Source organism: Bubalus bubalis, chromosome 2 (assembly GCF_019923935.1).
Source record: "Bubalus bubalis isolate 160015118507 breed Murrah chromosome 2, NDDB_SH_1, whole genome shotgun sequence".
In the NCBI taxonomy this organism is placed as follows: Eukaryota; Metazoa; Chordata; class Mammalia; order Artiodactyla; family Bovidae; genus Bubalus; species Bubalus bubalis.
In genome coordinates this window covers 28,049,879-28,066,904 of record NC_059158.1, presented here as the reverse complement: position 1 = coordinate 28,066,904, position 17,026 = coordinate 28,049,879, and the positions used below count along the sequence as shown (strand labels likewise).

At 39.4% G+C, this 17,026-nt stretch overlaps 1 protein-coding gene across 3 annotated transcripts in view; it reads right to left on the bottom strand.

The window, feature by feature from the left end:
• Positions 1 to 3,435: 3,435 nt before the first annotated feature.
• Positions 3,436 to 17,026, bottom strand: part of PKHD1 (PKHD1 ciliary IPT domain containing fibrocystin/polyductin) — a 445,850-nt gene continuing 432,259 nt past the window's right edge. For all 3 annotated transcript variants that reach the window (XM_044929073.2, XM_044929075.2, XM_044929078.2), the window contains one exon: positions 3,436 to 5,756. In XM_044929073.2, coding sequence (XP_044785008.2) covers positions 5,302 to 5,756 — 455 coding nt within the window. In that variant the 3' untranslated portion in view covers positions 3,436 to 5,301. The remainder of the gene's footprint in view (positions 5,757 to 17,026) is intronic.

Below are 17,026 nucleotides of genomic sequence, written 5' to 3'. Positions count from 1 at the left end.
ACCTCCAGTAGGTTCTAGAAAGTCCTACAAATGTGTTAAACAAAACTTCTGTCTCAAAACAGAACAGACTGATGGGCAGAATCTATTCTTTTTCTGAATTGTTCCAAGCAAAGAAATCTCCAGTCTGTTTTGAGGTAGAAGAAATGTTTGTAAACAACCAAATATATGAATTTGACCATTTAAACCTCATTTAACTTCATAAAAAGATGTTTTGTCCCTTTAAAAAAATTACATTCTGGAAATATGGTTTGTCTTTCAAATATGTCTGTTAATTGGTCACAGTGACATAGTGTAAGCTGAAATCAATTGTTCTACATTCAGTACAGTAATTCCTTCTGCTTATAGTTCTTTCAACATTGACACTGAATACAAGTTCTGGAAACAAAATATGGAATAAATACATGAATTTTAAATGACAGAATTAATTAAAATCCTTTACTTTTATTGACATGTACATGACATTTTATAGAAGCTTGGTTGAATAATATTTGCATGTGATCTATATTCAGTGTCATCATATTCATTTTGCATATAGTTTGCATACATTTCAATGTAATTTTATACATTCAGAGTTAGATTGCTAGAAGGAAGGGAATCACTCAACTGAATAATCTATGAAAGGGGAGGGTTCTGAAGGACTAAAGCCTCTTGGTACTCAGCAGCCTCTTTGGGCGATGAGATGGGCAAGTCTGCTTCAGAATACAACCTTGGTTAGATTGGCCAAGGCTTTCTCTCTGAGAGACACATGAAGCTCTGTCAGAGACTGGTACCTTCCCTGTACACATCCCCCAAACTCAAGAGATAATGAAAACTACTCCAGCTTCCATCATCCCTCTCAGCTTTAACATCCATAAATATTTACAAATATTGAACGGTCTAGAATTTTAGTTTGTTCAATATCTTGGGGGAAAGGAGTCCTTCAAACATAGAAAATCAGAAATTTTAAATTACTTATTTGAAGAAAGGGTAAGTTTTGATACTGCTGCGAAACATTTACTGGGTCCCCTATGTTAATGGTCTGAGTAAGTTTGGGGTTGGCTTTATCTAATCAGCTCATCTTCAGACATAAATGAACCAAGAACTGCTCTCTTTGCCTCTAAAATTTACCCAATTCTCCCATTTTTGGAGGAGGAAAAAAAGACTGCCTTAACTATGGGTTGGGGATTCTGGCCAGACTCTGAAATCCCAAGACACATGCAAGAGCCCTCCATGTTACTCTGGATAATCTGGTTGCTATTCAGGTCCAAAGAGTCCATTCTGGACTTGGGGATCCTAGATTTTGGTGGCAGAGAGTTAATAGGTCAACTCTGGCTGTTCCCAAACAAGCATAGGATCAAACTTGCCTTCCAGAAAGATCAGGGTTTAGCATGTAGGGGATGGAAAAGAAGATAGTAGAAATTGAGAGAAGTGTAAAGAAGGTGCAGAAATGACAGCTGGTAGCTGACTTTGGTGGAGAAGGCAATGGCAACCCATTCCAGTACTCTTGCCTGGAAAATCCCATGGATGGAGGAGCCTGGTGGGCTGCTGTCTATGGGGTTGCGCAGAGTCGGACACGACTGAAGTGACTTAGCAGAAGCAGCACCAGCTGACTTTGGGGAAGGGTTAGATAGAAAAAGTCAAGTCGTGGGTGATTTCTAGATTTCTGGCCTGAATGAGGTCATGCCATTGCGTGAGGGCAATGTAATACTGGAAGACAGAAGATATACTTTCTCACTAATGCCTTCAAATGATGACTTTCTGCCATCATCTGAAGGATAAATCTAGTGGAAGCTCTCAGTAGGCAATTCGATAAACAGTATAGAGTTCAGGAAAGACACCTGGGTTGGAATTGGAGGTGGTGAAAGGGAGAGTGTATAGACAGACCCTTAGTAAGCAGTTTTTATATTTCTCAAAAGCCTTAACTACAAATGCTTTTGTACTAAAGAATCATAGCTCTCTGAGGACCCAGAGAAGCTAGCATAATGTCCTGGGGAAGGCTGCCTACCTCCTTTCAGAGCAGCTTTAAGGTCTGAGATGTCAGTAAGACATCTAAAGAATGGACACAGAAATTGAGAACTTTCCCACCAGCTTGTGTAGAGTGAGACATACTTTCTCACTGAGGCTCTCAGACAATGACTTTCTGCCAGTAGTACCTCCTCTGGGGCTAATTCCAGGACGTTATTGTTGAAAATTCTGCCATAGAAGAGTGTTTTTCCTTCCTCTGTCCTATTGCGAATGTAAGACATCCCTTTCATTTTTCAGAGACTGGAAAATCCTGGTTTAGATAAAAGCTGAGAGCAAGTTCTTACTAGATATTTTCTTTACCTTAGCTATCTTGGCGTCACTCATTGGTGCAAAAGATCTTCCAGATACACAGTTGGGCTTGCTTAAAGTATCATTTAGTTTGGACATAAATGGGTCCTCTGCAAATGTGTGAATTGGGTGAAGCTTCCTTTCATATCTGTACTCAACTTATCAACATGGTTAACTGCCGGGGTCCAGCCCAGGTGGATCCAGGGAATTCAAAGGGGAGACGGCATCGGCGATCAGGAAACAACAGCTTATTTAAATGTTAATTAAAGATATAAAGAGTTCATGCACTGGAGAAGGAAATGGCAACCCACTCCAGTGTTCTTGCCTGGAGAATCCCAGGGACGGGGAAGCCTGGTGAGCCGCTGTCTATGGGGTCAGACAGAGTCGGACACGACTGAAGCAACTTAGCAGCAGCAGCAGCAGCAAATAAGGATAGCTCAGTGAGAAAATTTAGTGGAGAAAAGAGGCTAAATAATTCAGCCAGAAGCTGAAAGAACGACATGGGGAGACCAAGCTTGGGCGAACAAGGCCCGCATTTTATTTTCCAAAGTAGTTTTTTGTTTTTGTTTTTAATTTTATTTTATTTTTAAACTTTACATAATTGTATTAGTTTTGCCAAATATCAAAATGAATCCGCCACAGGTATACATGTGTTCCCCATCCTGAACCCTCCTCCCTCCCCAAAGTAGTTTTTATACCTTAAGTTATGCATAGAGGATAATGGGGGAAGGGGTAGAGTCATGCAGTAAGCCAGGCTTTCTTCCTGCAAACTTATCATATGCAAAAGTTTAGGTGATTTGCATCATCTTCTGGCCCGGAGGCCTGTTAACATTTTAAGACCCTTTCTTCAGAAAACTTATTTTTCTCTAAAGGTGATTAGTCAGGTGCCACCCTCCAAAAGCATTAGATAAAGTTGCATTCCTATAGGGCCAAGGTGTGGTGGGCTATAACAAGAAAAAGAATTAACTCAAGGGTCCAAGGTTACAAACTTTAATTAAAGCTACTACTTACACTAATTATATTAATCAATACACTGCCAGGGACACAGCAGGTAAGGGATATGGAAATTTAGCAGCAAACATTGGCACAACAAGTGAACAACCCTTCACCAATACAATTTCTAATCAATCTTTTAACTGCTCAAAGGAATCTGTATTTAGACAGTTTAGAACATCTCATGCCTCTCACGGTTGGGAGGCTGTGAACAATTACATGTGGCGGGAATAATCTTCAGAGGAGTTTGTAGGTTGAAACACTCTTATCACGCCCAGCAACTTTATCAACTGGAGCTGTAAGTTAACTCTTTTTCAGAGAGAGGTGATGGGGGACAGCCCCCCATAAAGTCAAAGGTGTACATAAGAGCACAAAGCAGTAAAGTAGGCAGACTCTGGTTTTGGGGGTAGATGCTCGAGAATTTCCAGGGGGACTCCTGAGGCTCGATCCCGCCTTTGCGTATGCCGAGCCTCCTTCCTCATGACCTTTGCCACGGGGCGGAGTTCCTCAAGCTGGCTCCAGGCAGTTAACCCTCTGCTCTGGTTTCAATCTGAACGCTCAGCACAAAGCCTAGAGAGGCTGCACATGATATGATCTCTCCCACGCATTATCTTTCCCAAAAAGCAGTTCTCTAATAATTCTCTAATAATTAAGTCAGCTGATAATCCACTTGGCCACTTGGTCATCTCTGTTCTCCCAATACAGTTTCCTTCCACGTTTTTATGTGGTTCAGTTATTAAAAAAAAGAACTATTGAAAAAATTACTGGGCCCATGGACCATTTCCTTACCCAGACTTGCTATTCTTATATTCTTGCCCTTAACTAAAATATCAGCAAAGCCCAGGAGAACATAATTTCCAGGTGTCAATACTCATGAGGAGTAAAGATGATGTGTTTGCTCAACTATGGGCTCCTAATAATGACTGAATTTAAGTTGTGAAATAAAATCAGTTTGTGAAAAATCAGGCAAGTGCTTTATGGTTGGGAGGTAAGCTCTGATAGACCAGAGAGCGGCGTCTTCTCTTGTCCTTCAAATATTCCCATAGGATAAAGAAATGTTTTACTCTAACACTGCAGAAACAGCTGTAGCCATCCAGACTTTATCATGATCCCTTCAATAAGAGAAGCCCAAAGCACTGTGGGTAATCATTCTAGAACAGAGGTCCCCAAATCTTTTGGTACCAGAGACCAATTTCATGGAAGAGCATTACATTTATTATGCACTTTATTTCTAATCTAATGCTGCCATTGGTCTTACAGGAGGTTGGAAACCCCTGTGGCCTGGAGGTTGGGGACCTTGTCCTAGAAGAAGTTTAATACCACTCCCTACTGTAATAAATCAGCCTGCAGTGGGAAGCCTATCCCTTCACCAGTGGATCTTCCCAACCTAGGAATCGAATCGGGGTCTCCTGTGTTGCAGGTAGATTCTTTACCAACTGAGCTGTCAGGGAAGCCCTTGAATAAATCAGCATTATACCTTTATTAAAATTGCAAAATCAATAAGATAACCAGCTTAAGATAAAAACGAGTAAAAAAATCAGTATTTGGGAACTTATTACTTGCCTAGTATTGGACTAAGATTCATGATTAATAAAAAAGATATGTCAGATATTGTTTCAACATACATCATTTATATGACTGTCTTCCATGTTAAAGTTGAAAAGAAAGAATTCAGAATCCATATTATCCCTTCTGGGCTTCCAAGATAGCACAGTGGTAAAGAATCTGCCTTTACTCAATGCAAGAGACACAGGTTCAATCCCTGGCTTGGGAAGAGCCGTTGGAGAAGGAAATGGCAACCTACTCCAGTATTCCGGCCTAGAAAACTTCATGGACAGAGAAGCCTAGTGGATTATAGTCCACAGGGTCACAAAGAGTTGGACATGACTGAGCACACATGCGCATATTCTCCCTTCTCAGTCCAAACTGGTCAGGCCTCATCTTCCCTGCTCATCATGATCCAGATATATTTTCAACACTATAACTTGCAGCCCAAATGTCCTCATCACTGCTCAATCACAGCTGTTCCTGAACAGCCTCCGGATGTACTGAATGGAGGCAGAATGCCTCAGCGGCACCACAGGAGCCTGGCTTCTCCTGGGAAAGCCCTAGACTGATGTGCCCCTTGCCGAGCTGACTCTGGCCCTGCAAACGCTGCCTCTCTCGTCTGAGGTCTGGGCAGAGCAGCAGCAGCTGATCTTGGCCTGCCAGCTGGTATCTCAGCACCTGCTCCTGGGCCCCCTTCCAGCCCCCACTCTCCTGCAGGTACACCTGCTGAGCAGGAGAGCCTGGAGTGCAGGTGTTCCTGTGCGACGTGACACTGGTAACACTGGGAGCAGGCACCGCGGCCTCTTCTCGGCTGCCACCTTCCTCTCGGACCACACGGTGGCTCACCTTCCTTCTGGACACGCCATTCAGGGACTGATGCGGGAGCTGGTTCAGCTTGGCCAGCATGACCTTCATCCTCAACTCTGTGAGAGACAAGGAGGAGGAGAAGAAACAGACTTAGTTCTCAATCAGCTGACTGCATGTTTTGCATATTTAACATTCCTGAAAAGATATCACCAAATAATTAAAGACTGAGTTATATCAACTTACCAATTTCTAAATATCGTTGGGAGTACACATTTTTTCAAAAAACCCGTGTCTCCCACACCCATCAATTAATTAATTGATAATTAATATAAATTGTCTAATACAAATTTGATAATATAACTTTCCAGAAAAAACTTTTACAATGTTCATAATAAGTCAATCAGGATTTTTCACTGTAAGCATGGCAGCTTAAATATGAAAATTAGGCTAGAATCAGACCTTACTATGTGGGTTAACTCAAACCTGTATTAATAAATGTAAAACCAGTCTTATCAATACTTTTGACTTTTATGCCAAATTCACAATTTGAATATATTTTATTTTATAAAAACAAACATATGCAGAGATAAATATATAAATAAACAAGTATCTATAAGGGTGTATATATATAATTACTCACCTATAAGAATTATCTTAAACACACCCTAGGCCTGAAATAGTTTTTCCACCCTGTCTTTCAAAACCCTCTGCCTTCTTTTACTCGCCTCCCCAAATTTCTCTCTTTCTTCAGAAAGTATTTCCTAATTCATGGATGTCTAATTCTCATAATTCATTGGGTATTGAAGGATGTATCAAGCTAGTTTTATAAACAATGAAGTGCTATAGTTCAACTTTAAAATAACTTTATTAAATTATTATTTTTAATCAAATTAAACGTAATTCAAGATTTTTAATGCCACTCATACATTTACATTCCAGTATGCATTCCTTGAAGAAAGAAAGGCTAATAATCATTTAAAGTAACACTTTTATAGCAATTATATGCTGGGCACCAGGTTTTATATATATATGTAAATATATATATACATAATTTAATCCTTACAACAACCCTCTGAAGTAAGTGTTATTACCATCTCCCTTTTAGAAGGGAGGCCATTGAGATATAGGGATTAAGTAACTTCTCAAGACCACAGATAACATAATAGCACATCTTACTGTACAGAAGTCAAGATCTATGACTCCAGAGTTGTAGTGAGAGAACCAAACAATGCTGTGTACAATCAAAGCTAGCAAAGGGGAGTTAAGAAGAATGCTTGGCTAAATACATGCATCAGAGTGTGGCACACGTGGGAATGTCATCTTCCATGTGCCTTAGAGTAAAACGAAAGGTTGAGAACTACCCTAAGCCCCTGAGAGGTATATGGCAGTACCGTCACTGACATTTCCCATCCCTGATTTTCTAATTTCTCATCATCAAACGCATTAACATGAATTTTTATACATACATACTTTTATATACAAGGTAAATGCTAATTGATAAACCTGTGTATTATACCTCTCTCTCAGTTTACTGAGCCTGTCTTGGCTTATGTTAGGAGAGAATCATCAAGTCTGTATCATAGTGTAAGAGACAATATTATAGCATAAACATAAATAACATAATATAAATATAAATAACATCATAATATAAATGTTTAACCTATATATATTTATATATTTATATATATATATATATATAAACAAGGGCTTCCCTGTTGGCTCAGATGGTAAAGAATTTTCCTGCAAGGCAGGAGACCTGGATTCGATCCCTGAGATGGGAAGATCCCCTGGAGAGGGAAACATAATATACTGTTGGTTTGGAACAGTAAAACAAGATAAAGTAATCATGTTGTTTATATTGTTTTGATGATGTGTCAGTAATATTCTGTGAAACTCATGTTTCCACATCTTCTCTCCTCCTGCACAGTCATTTCTCCTAGCTTGTAACTGTTATGGTCTGCCCCCTAACTATGGGATAATTCTCTTGCTTAGAGCTTCCAGGTTATCCTAGTCTCCCTATGGGACTTCAAATCCTTCCAGAACTGTTCCTTGACAGCTCAAAGGCATTGATTTATGCCTCAATACTTGTTGACTGGAGTTTCTCATTTGACTTGCGCAACTGTTTCTATTATTGGTCACCTTTCCTTGTATGCCAGTCTCATCATCCTCTTAGGACTTTGAGTTCCTTCAGGGAAGGAACTTTTTTTGCCATCAGCCTTGTCCCCCTATTAAGCCCAGCCCTATGCTGAGTCCTGAGTTTGGTGTCATCTCTATAATTACCACTCCCACCAGGAGGAAAAGACATAGTTTATCAAGATCAGTAAATAACCAAAGAATAGGAATAATAAATTGTCAGGTAGAAGCAAACTTAAAAAAGGAAAATGGGCTTTGAATTTTTATCCCTTGGTAAAACCAATACCACTTCATGTAAGGGGAATCAAACACTGCAAGTCACCTGTTTTCAATCCATTGAAGATATTGTTATCCTATTTTTGAGAGACCGTCTTTGGAAATCTATTCCCCCTTGTTCTTCAAGTCTGCATCTATTCATGAAAGACTAACACGAGCGTAGCTTTCCTTTGCAAGCCCAAAACATTTAAAAATCTCCCATGAATTATTTACATGGCAGCTCCAATCAGCAACATACCTGACAGACTCCCCAGCTGAAATGAAAGTGTGCTGTGTAAAGGTGTCGAGGGAGGCCGGCCCCCTCCCACTGTGAGGTTATAGACAGAACTAAGTCAGCACACATTATATGTCAGTGCCAACATCAGAAAGAATCCGATCCTTTGATCTTGGACCTCCACAGGAAGCTTAGATCTCAGACAAATTAGATAAAAAATGAATTTATAGCAGATATGTGTCCTAAGGCATTCAGCTGAATGTTTGGGTCTTAGGGAAGGAAGAATAGTGAGTATCAAAACATATGCAACAGCAAGCCTCCTTTCCACCTCCACCTTGTTGGTGAATCCCCATTAAAATGGAAAAATAGGATTTCACATTGCCCCTCTATGTCTCTTAGAGTCCTGTTGGTGGGTTTGATCAAATTTCAGGGAGACTATGGGAACATATATCCTTACTCTATGAAAAAGAGAAAGGCTTGGTGGTTTGGGGTCCATGCAGATTCATCCACAGTTGGCTGTAATTTTTCTTAGGTATCCTTAACCTCTTTTGGCTTCTAGAACTTTCTTGGACAACCAATATTCTGAGCCTATGATTTTAAAGATTTGTCTGGGTAGTAGTTGTTAGCTGCTGCTGCTGCTTCTTTTTTTTCTTGCTTGCTTTTTGAGCATTCACCAGTTTGCTAAATTTTTTAAGACTCCACATATTAGTGATATCCAACAGTATTTGTCTTCCTCTGTCTGACTTACTTCACTCACTGGTTCCTTTGCAATGGGAAAATTAACAATGAATATTCCCCTCCCTCCACACCACTCCCTCTCTATTTTTATAGCCTAGTCTCCATGTGCTGCATTTACTGTAGGATGATGACTTGGATTCAGTATGAAAGACCCAATATAAGCTCCTCTATCTTGAAGCCTAAATAGGATCTAAAGCAGAAAGACAGACAGTGGATCAACCAACATAAAGAATAGACTCCACTTTGGTGGAGAATAAGGGGAACAGTCCTGCCCACATATTGAAGAAGATATACAAAATAATTAATAAATAACATTAAATTATTAATTGGAAAGAATTACTATTAATGACAAACATAAGTACTGGGCTTCCCTGGTGGCTCAGCGGTAAAGAATTCACCTACCAATGCAGGAGACCAGGGTTCAATTCCTGGGTCGGGACGATCCCCTGGAGAAGGAAATGACAACCCACTCCAGTATTCTTATCTGTGAAATTCCATATATGGAGGAACCTGTTGGGCTATAATCCATTGGGTCACAAGGAATCAGACACAACTTAATGACTGAGCATGCATGCATTATAAATACTATCATCTATAATTTTTCTACATTATTTGTTCTTTTACATGAAAAATTACTATCTATTTTTAATAAGAAATGCATGATGAATCAAGAAGTATGGAAATTTTTAAAAGGTAAAGAAAAAGTGCTTTTCATTCCACATTATACCATAAGTGACCTCCACTTTATTATTTCTGTAATACTCTAGCAATGCTTATGTTTTAGTAAACCTAATTTAACTCATTAATCTATTCGAAGTTTACTTTGGCAATTTTTTGAAGTATGAATCTAGATTACTAAATGTTCTAAGAAGTCAAATTTATAGCCCCATTAATAGATGGATGCTTCTGTTTTCCTTTATTTTTATTATCTTCATCATAACTTACATTTCTATACCTAATATCTATATCTATACCTAATTGAGACTATTTCTCCTAATGCTCATATATTCTTGTATCAGTATCACATTGTCTGAAGAATAGTGACATAAGTATTGTGTCTCTGGTTGAGCTACCTTTGCCCATTGCCAAAAATTCCATTTCCTGTAAAAAATTAGTTTTCTGGCATTGATCTATAGTTTCTGAAGAATTTTAGAATCATCTTATACTGCTCTCTTCTGTAGAAAATAATTGAAATGGTGTTAAACATTGAGCCACCAGGGTTTCCTAAATCAAAGTTAATTTAGAAATAAATATGGTCTTTGCAATATTAATTAATCTAATTAGAAACACGCTGTAATTCCCTATGTATTTGTCCTTAAACTCGTCAATGAAATACAGTTTATTTTTTATGTAAGTCCCATATATCTCTTGTTCTTCCCAAAGACAGCATATTCTTTGGTCACTATTGTATATTTATCTTTCTTAACTGTACACTCCTGGCTTATACAAGCCAGGATTTTTGCTTAGACTGACATTATATTGACTAATTTACTCAAGCTATTAATAAAATAGTAGTTAATGGTTGAATCTTTAAGTTATCATTAAACAATCTTCTGCAAATCAACATGTATTTTCTCTAAAATTGTCCTCTAAATTTTGCTTTAAATTTGACTGTTTCTTCCCATTCCAAATATATATGTTATAAAATTTTGGCAAGAATGAGTTCTGTACTTTATCATCACCTAAGTAGAAATTGTTCTACTATTCCATTGTTAAAGATGATACTAGATCTAGGTTGCAAATAGCATTGGAACTCCCCATCTTATTTACCAGGCAGGCTTTTATTCCTGGTAATTTTTTTTTAAGTTTTCTTTAAGGAATAAGTGATAGATTTTATTTATGTTTTTTCAATCAAGAGATGTTCATATCTTTTTATTTATGGTATGGACATACTATTTATTAATAACTTCCAAATATAGTTTGACTTTCTTGGAAACTTAGGGCCATTTCTGGTCCTGTTTTGCTCTTCTCTGCTTCCAGATGTCTTGAGGTCAGCCCCCTCCTCTTCTCTCCCTGCCATTTCTAGAGATTTGTATTTACAAAAGGTAAATTGATAGTCTTTACTTTACATTCACAAAACACACCATATATAGTCAGTAAGACTCAAATGTGGTAGAGATAAGAAATCCGTGAAGCTAATGTTTACAGTTGCACTTGTATGCTATGGAGATCCTTTTCACCTGTCAGTTTTCCATCAACAATGGGAACGTGGATTTCACATACACAAGCACACAAGTGATTAGAGGCCACAGATCAGGGTACTATTTGGAGAAGGCAGCACTGAGGTCTCCAGCAATAACTCTACCACAAAGACAGAGGGAGTCATCAGGAACACAGGGAGAGGGAACTCAGGTGGCCGGCAGACAGCATCACCTAGAAGGAAGGCATCACATTTTGCTCACTGCTAAGACCCCAAATTCAGACTGAAATTGAAGAAAGTAGGGAAAACCACTAGACCATTCAGGTATGACCTAAATCAAATCCCTTATGATTATACAGTAGAAGTGAGAAATAGATTTAAGGGCCTAGATCTGATAGATAGAGTGCCAGATGAACTATGGAATGAGGTTCGTGACATTGTACAGGAGACAGGGATCAAGACCATCCCCATGGAAAAGAAATGCAAAAAAGCAAAATGGCTGTCTGGGGAGGCCTTACAAATAGCTGTGAAAAGAAGAGAAGCAAAAAGCAAAGGAGAAAAGGAAAGATATAAGCATCTGAATGCAGAGTTCCAAAGAATAGCAAGAAGAGATAAGAAAGCCTTCCTCAGCGATCAATGCAGAGGAAAACAACAGAATGGGAAAGACTAGAGATCTCATCAAGAAAATTAGAGATACCAAGGGAACATTTCATGCAAAGATGGGCTCGATAAAGGACAGAAATGGTATGGACCTAACAGAAGCAGAAGATATTAAGAAGAGGTGGCAAGAATACACAGCAGAACTGTACAAAAAAGATCTTCATGACCCAGATAATCACGATGGTGTGATCACTGACCTAGAGCCAGACATCCTGGAATATGAAGTCAAGTAGGCCTTAGAAAGCATCACTACGAACAAAGCTAGTGGAGGTGATGGAATTCCAGATGAGCTATTTCAAATCCTAAAAGATGATGCTGTGAAAGTGCTGCACTCCATATGCCAGCAAATTTGGAAAACTCAGCAGTGGCCACAGGACTGGAAAAGGGCAGTTTTCATTCCAATCCCAAAGAAAGGCAATGCCAAAGAATGCTCAAACTACCACACAATTGCACTCATCTCACATGCTAGTAAAGTAATGCTCAAAATTCTCCAAGCCAAGCTTCAGCAATACGTGAACCGTGAACTTCCTGATGTTCAACTGGTTTTAGAAAAGGTAGAGGAACCAGAGATCAAATTGCCAACATCCACTGGATCATAGAAAAAGCAAGAGAGTTCTAGAAAAACATCTATTTCTGCTTTATTGACTATGCCAAAGCTTTTGACTGTGTGGATCACAATAAACTGTGGAAAATTTTGAAAGAGATGGGAATACCAGACCACCTGACCTGCCTCTTGAGAAATCTGTATGCAGGTTAAGAAACACCAGTTAGAACTGGACATGGAACAACAGACTGGTTCCAAATTGGGAAAGGAGTATGTCAAGGCTATATATTGTCACCCTGCTTATTTAACTTATATGCCGAGTACATTATGCGAAATGCCAGGCTGGATGAAGCACAAACTGGAATCAAGATTGCTGGGAGAAATAACTTCAGATATGCAGATAACACCATCCTTATGGCAGAAAGCAACAAAGAACTAAAGAGCCTCTTGATGAAAGTGAAAGAAGAGAGTGAAAAAGTTGGCTTAAAACTCAACATTTAGAAAACTAAGGTAACGGCATCTGGTCCCATTACTTCATGGCAAATAGTTGGGGAAACATTGGAAACAGTGAGAGATTTTTTTTAGGGGACTCCAAAATCACTACAGATGGTGACTGCATCCATGAAATTAAAAGATGCTTACTCCTTGGGAGAAAAGCTGTGACCAATCTAGACAGCTTATTAAAAAGCAGAGACACTACTTTGCCATCAAAGTTCCATCTAGTCAAAGCTATGGTTTTTCCAGTAGTCATGTATGGATGTGAGAGTTGGACTATAAAGGCAGTTGAGCACCAAAGAATTGATGCTTTTGAACTGTGGTGTTGGAGAAGACTCTTGAGAGCCCCTTGGACTGCAAGGAGATCAAACCAGTTATTTCTTAAGGAAATCAGTCCTGAATATTCATTGTAAGGACTGATGCTGAAGCTGAAACTCCAATACTTTGGCCACCTGATATGAAGAACTGACTCTTTTCAAAAGGCCCTGATGCTGGGAAAGATTGAAGGTGGGAGGAGAAGAAGACGCAGAGGTTCAGTTGGTTGGATGGCATCACCGACTCAATGGGCATGGGTTTGAGTAAGCTCCAGGAGTTAGTGATGGACAGGGAAGTCTGGCATGCTGCAGTCCATGGGGTCGCAAAGAGTTGGACATGACTGAGCGGCTGAACTGAACTAAACTGAAGACCCCAAAAGATGTGCAGCCATTATCCTGTTGTTAATCTTATGAACCAGAATAAAATTTCTCCATCTCTTTTAGAGGAGACGAGGGGCCTTATTTTTTTCAGCTGTTGTAGGAATTGCTGGAATCCAGGGGTCTCTGAAAAGGGGAGGGGGGATGGAGATGGACCCATTCTATCTCTGCCTTCACCATTCACTCAACAGTTCAGTTCAGTTTATTCACTCAACAACGGTCATCAATGGTCTCCTGTTATAATGCCCTCTGGCATTAGAAAAGATGCAGACCTAATATGGAGGCATCTGGACAAGATGAACACAAATAATTATATTACATATAAAAGGTGTTAAGTGAATAAAAGGGAAGTGTCACAAAAGTTGAGAAAAGGGGACTATTCCTTCTAGATAGCTGAATTTTATTTTATTTTATTTTACTTTACAATATTGTAGTGGTTTTGCCATACATTGACATGAATCGGCCACGGGTGTACTCGTGTTCCCAATCCTGAACCCCCCTCCCCCCTCCCTCCCCATACCATCCCTCTGGGTCATCCCAGTGCACCAGCCCCAAGCACCCTGTCTCATGCATCGAACCTGGACTGGTGATTTGTTTCACATATGATAATATACATGTTTCAATGCTATTCTCCCAAATCATCCCACCCTAGCCCTCTCCCACAGAGTCCAAAAGACTGTTCTATACATCTGTGTCTCTTTTGCCGTCTCACATATAGGGTTATCGTTACCATCTTTCTAAATTCCATATATATGTGTTAGTATACTGTATTGGTGTTTTTCTTTCTGGCTTACTTCACTCTGTATAATAGGCTCCAGTTTCATCCACCTCATCAGAACTGATTCAAATGTATTCTTTTTAACGGCTGAGTAATACTCCATTGTGTATATGTACCACTGCTTTCTTATCCATTCATCTGCTAATGGACGTCTAGGTTGCTTCCATGTCCTGGCTATTATAAACAGTGCTGCGATGAACATTGGGGTACACGTGTCTCTTTCAATTCTGGTTTCCTCGGTGTGTATGCCCAGCAGTGGGATTGCTGGGTCATAAGGCAGTTCTATTTCCAGTTTTTTAAGGAATCTCCACACTGTTCTCCATAGTGGCTGTAGTAGTTTGCATTCCCACCAACAGTGTAAGAGGGTTCCCTTTTCTCCACACCTTCTCCAGCATTTATTGCTTGTAGACTTTTGGATCGCAGCCATTCTGAGTGGTGTGAAATGGTACCTCATTGTGGTTTTGATTTGCATTTCTCTGATAATGAGCATCTTTTCATGTGTTTGTTAGCCATCTGTATGTCTTCTTTGGATAATGTCTGTTTAGTTCTTTGGCCCATTTTTTGATTGGGTCATTTATTTTTCTGGAATTGAGCTGCAGGAGTTGCTTGTGTATTTTTGAGATTATGGTTATGTGAGAGAAGTGTGTCTTGAAACCGAGATTCTTAAGTTATGTACAGAGAACAGTGTCCTAGAGGGAAAAGAGAGGGAATAGATGATGGGCATCTGTAAGGAGTTTGTTAACTGAGACTGAACTGCAGATGCAGCTGGCAAATGGAGTAGGTAGAGAGAACGGGGTGTAAACCAAGACACTGCAGAGGTGGAATCGATAAAACTAGCAAGCCACAAGGCAAGGTCGTAATGGAAGGCCAAGGGTTAAGGATAACTCTGAGGTGTCTAGCCTGGGAGGTTTTGGGGGCTATTCACCAAACTAGGGGAACAAGGAAACAATCGCAGAAGAATGGTACAAAACTGAGTTTCCACAGAGCATAGCAGGACTCCTTCTCGGTTCTTCTGTGGACCCCAAGTGTGTGCAAACCCTACAGTTAAGCCTTTAGTAAATGGGATTTGAAGCAGTGTGATATGATTTAGGAACTAGAGAGACCAAACATGTAATTAGGATAATGAAAGTCTTTCTCTCCTTTAGCATTATGGTGATTGCTTTACACTTTGTTGTTTATCACCTGGAATTTTTCATTTTCCCCAAAATATTATTCTCATGTCCCCATCATATTAGAAAGCCATAAAGAATTGGTGGCCAAGTATAATTTCTTTGTAACTTTGCAGAGAGAGGACCTTAAAAGGTATAAAAAAATCAGGAAATAAATACATACTTATTTCATCTGTATTGGATGATGAAATTTAAGCTCATTCATTTTTAACAGGTGATGACAAGCAATCCTATTGGAAGAAACAGTGCAGGTGAGTGTGTGTGAAGGTGTTAGACCAGTCCCAGGAATTGCTGGTGGAGGTTAGTGTGAGGAGGTGCAAGCGGGTGGAATCCAGAGTAAGACTAGACAGACAAGGTAGAGTCGGGTCTTGGAGAGATTTGAGTCCTAATTACAAGACCAATAATAAATAACACACACAGCATACACACTGTGCCAGAAATCTCTCCATGCTTATAGTGACAGCCACTCACTCAGTCAGCATAACAACATCTGAGTATGGGTGATATTATGAGGACAATTCTCATGATGAGGAAATCGAAGTGCACAGAGAGGACAGTTGACCCTCTTAAGGCCATGAAGTAAAGTCAACAAGGGAATCAGATTAAACTCAGTCGTGCTGATGCCCAAGTTTTATGCTCTTAATTGTCAACTTCTCCTGCCTCTCCAACTGAGGTTGGTAATTCATTAAATCTTGTGAATAGCAGAATGACAAAAGCAGGTGTGAATTTTAAAAACTGGCTCAGATGCTCCCTATGTTAAAGGCCCTGGTAAAAGTAAAATTCAAGGGATAGATACATGCTTTACTCCCTTCCCTGCTGCATACATACAATTTTTGGTAAAAGCCATAACATGATAAATTTACAGTCTGTATCTACTGTACAGCAGAAATGCTCGATTCTATCAGCTAAATATTTGATGGTGATGCTTGGTGTTTGCAAAATGCTTATGAGAGAGACAGGCCAATCACTTGATCAGCAAATGCCACCAGTTTAAAAACACAGAAGGAAAAGGAAATTAGAGTGTCATGGTAATAATAAAAGAAAACCAAATTTATTTAAAGCTAGCAGTAATTAGGTATTTATAGCTGGTAATAGTTTCCAAAGAAAGGCAGGAGATGTCTCATTACTTCCTTTGGAAACAATGCTCTTAAGATGTGGACAAAGCTTAGAAGATAAGAAAACAAATCCACTTTGATCCCCAGGGGAGCATTTGGAACACACATCTTTCTATTTTGAACTTGGATGTCCTAATAAAATGGCCTCTTCCGTTCTCCCATCTCTTCAATCTAAACTCATCCACAGGAGCCCTATCCCTTGTTTCATTCCTGGTAATTTATTAATAAGCCACCACATAAAAAATGTCCCTTAATAAAACATCCAAGCATTGTGGACTGCATAATGTAGTTAATTTAAGCTGGGAAACTGAGATTCATGTAGATGGTCATATTAGATTAGGGGAAAGATTAGCATCACTCCTGCTGTTTGCTGGAGAACGCAGCTGAATATGCCATTCTTCACAGAGCTGCATTCTGAGGACCATTTTCATG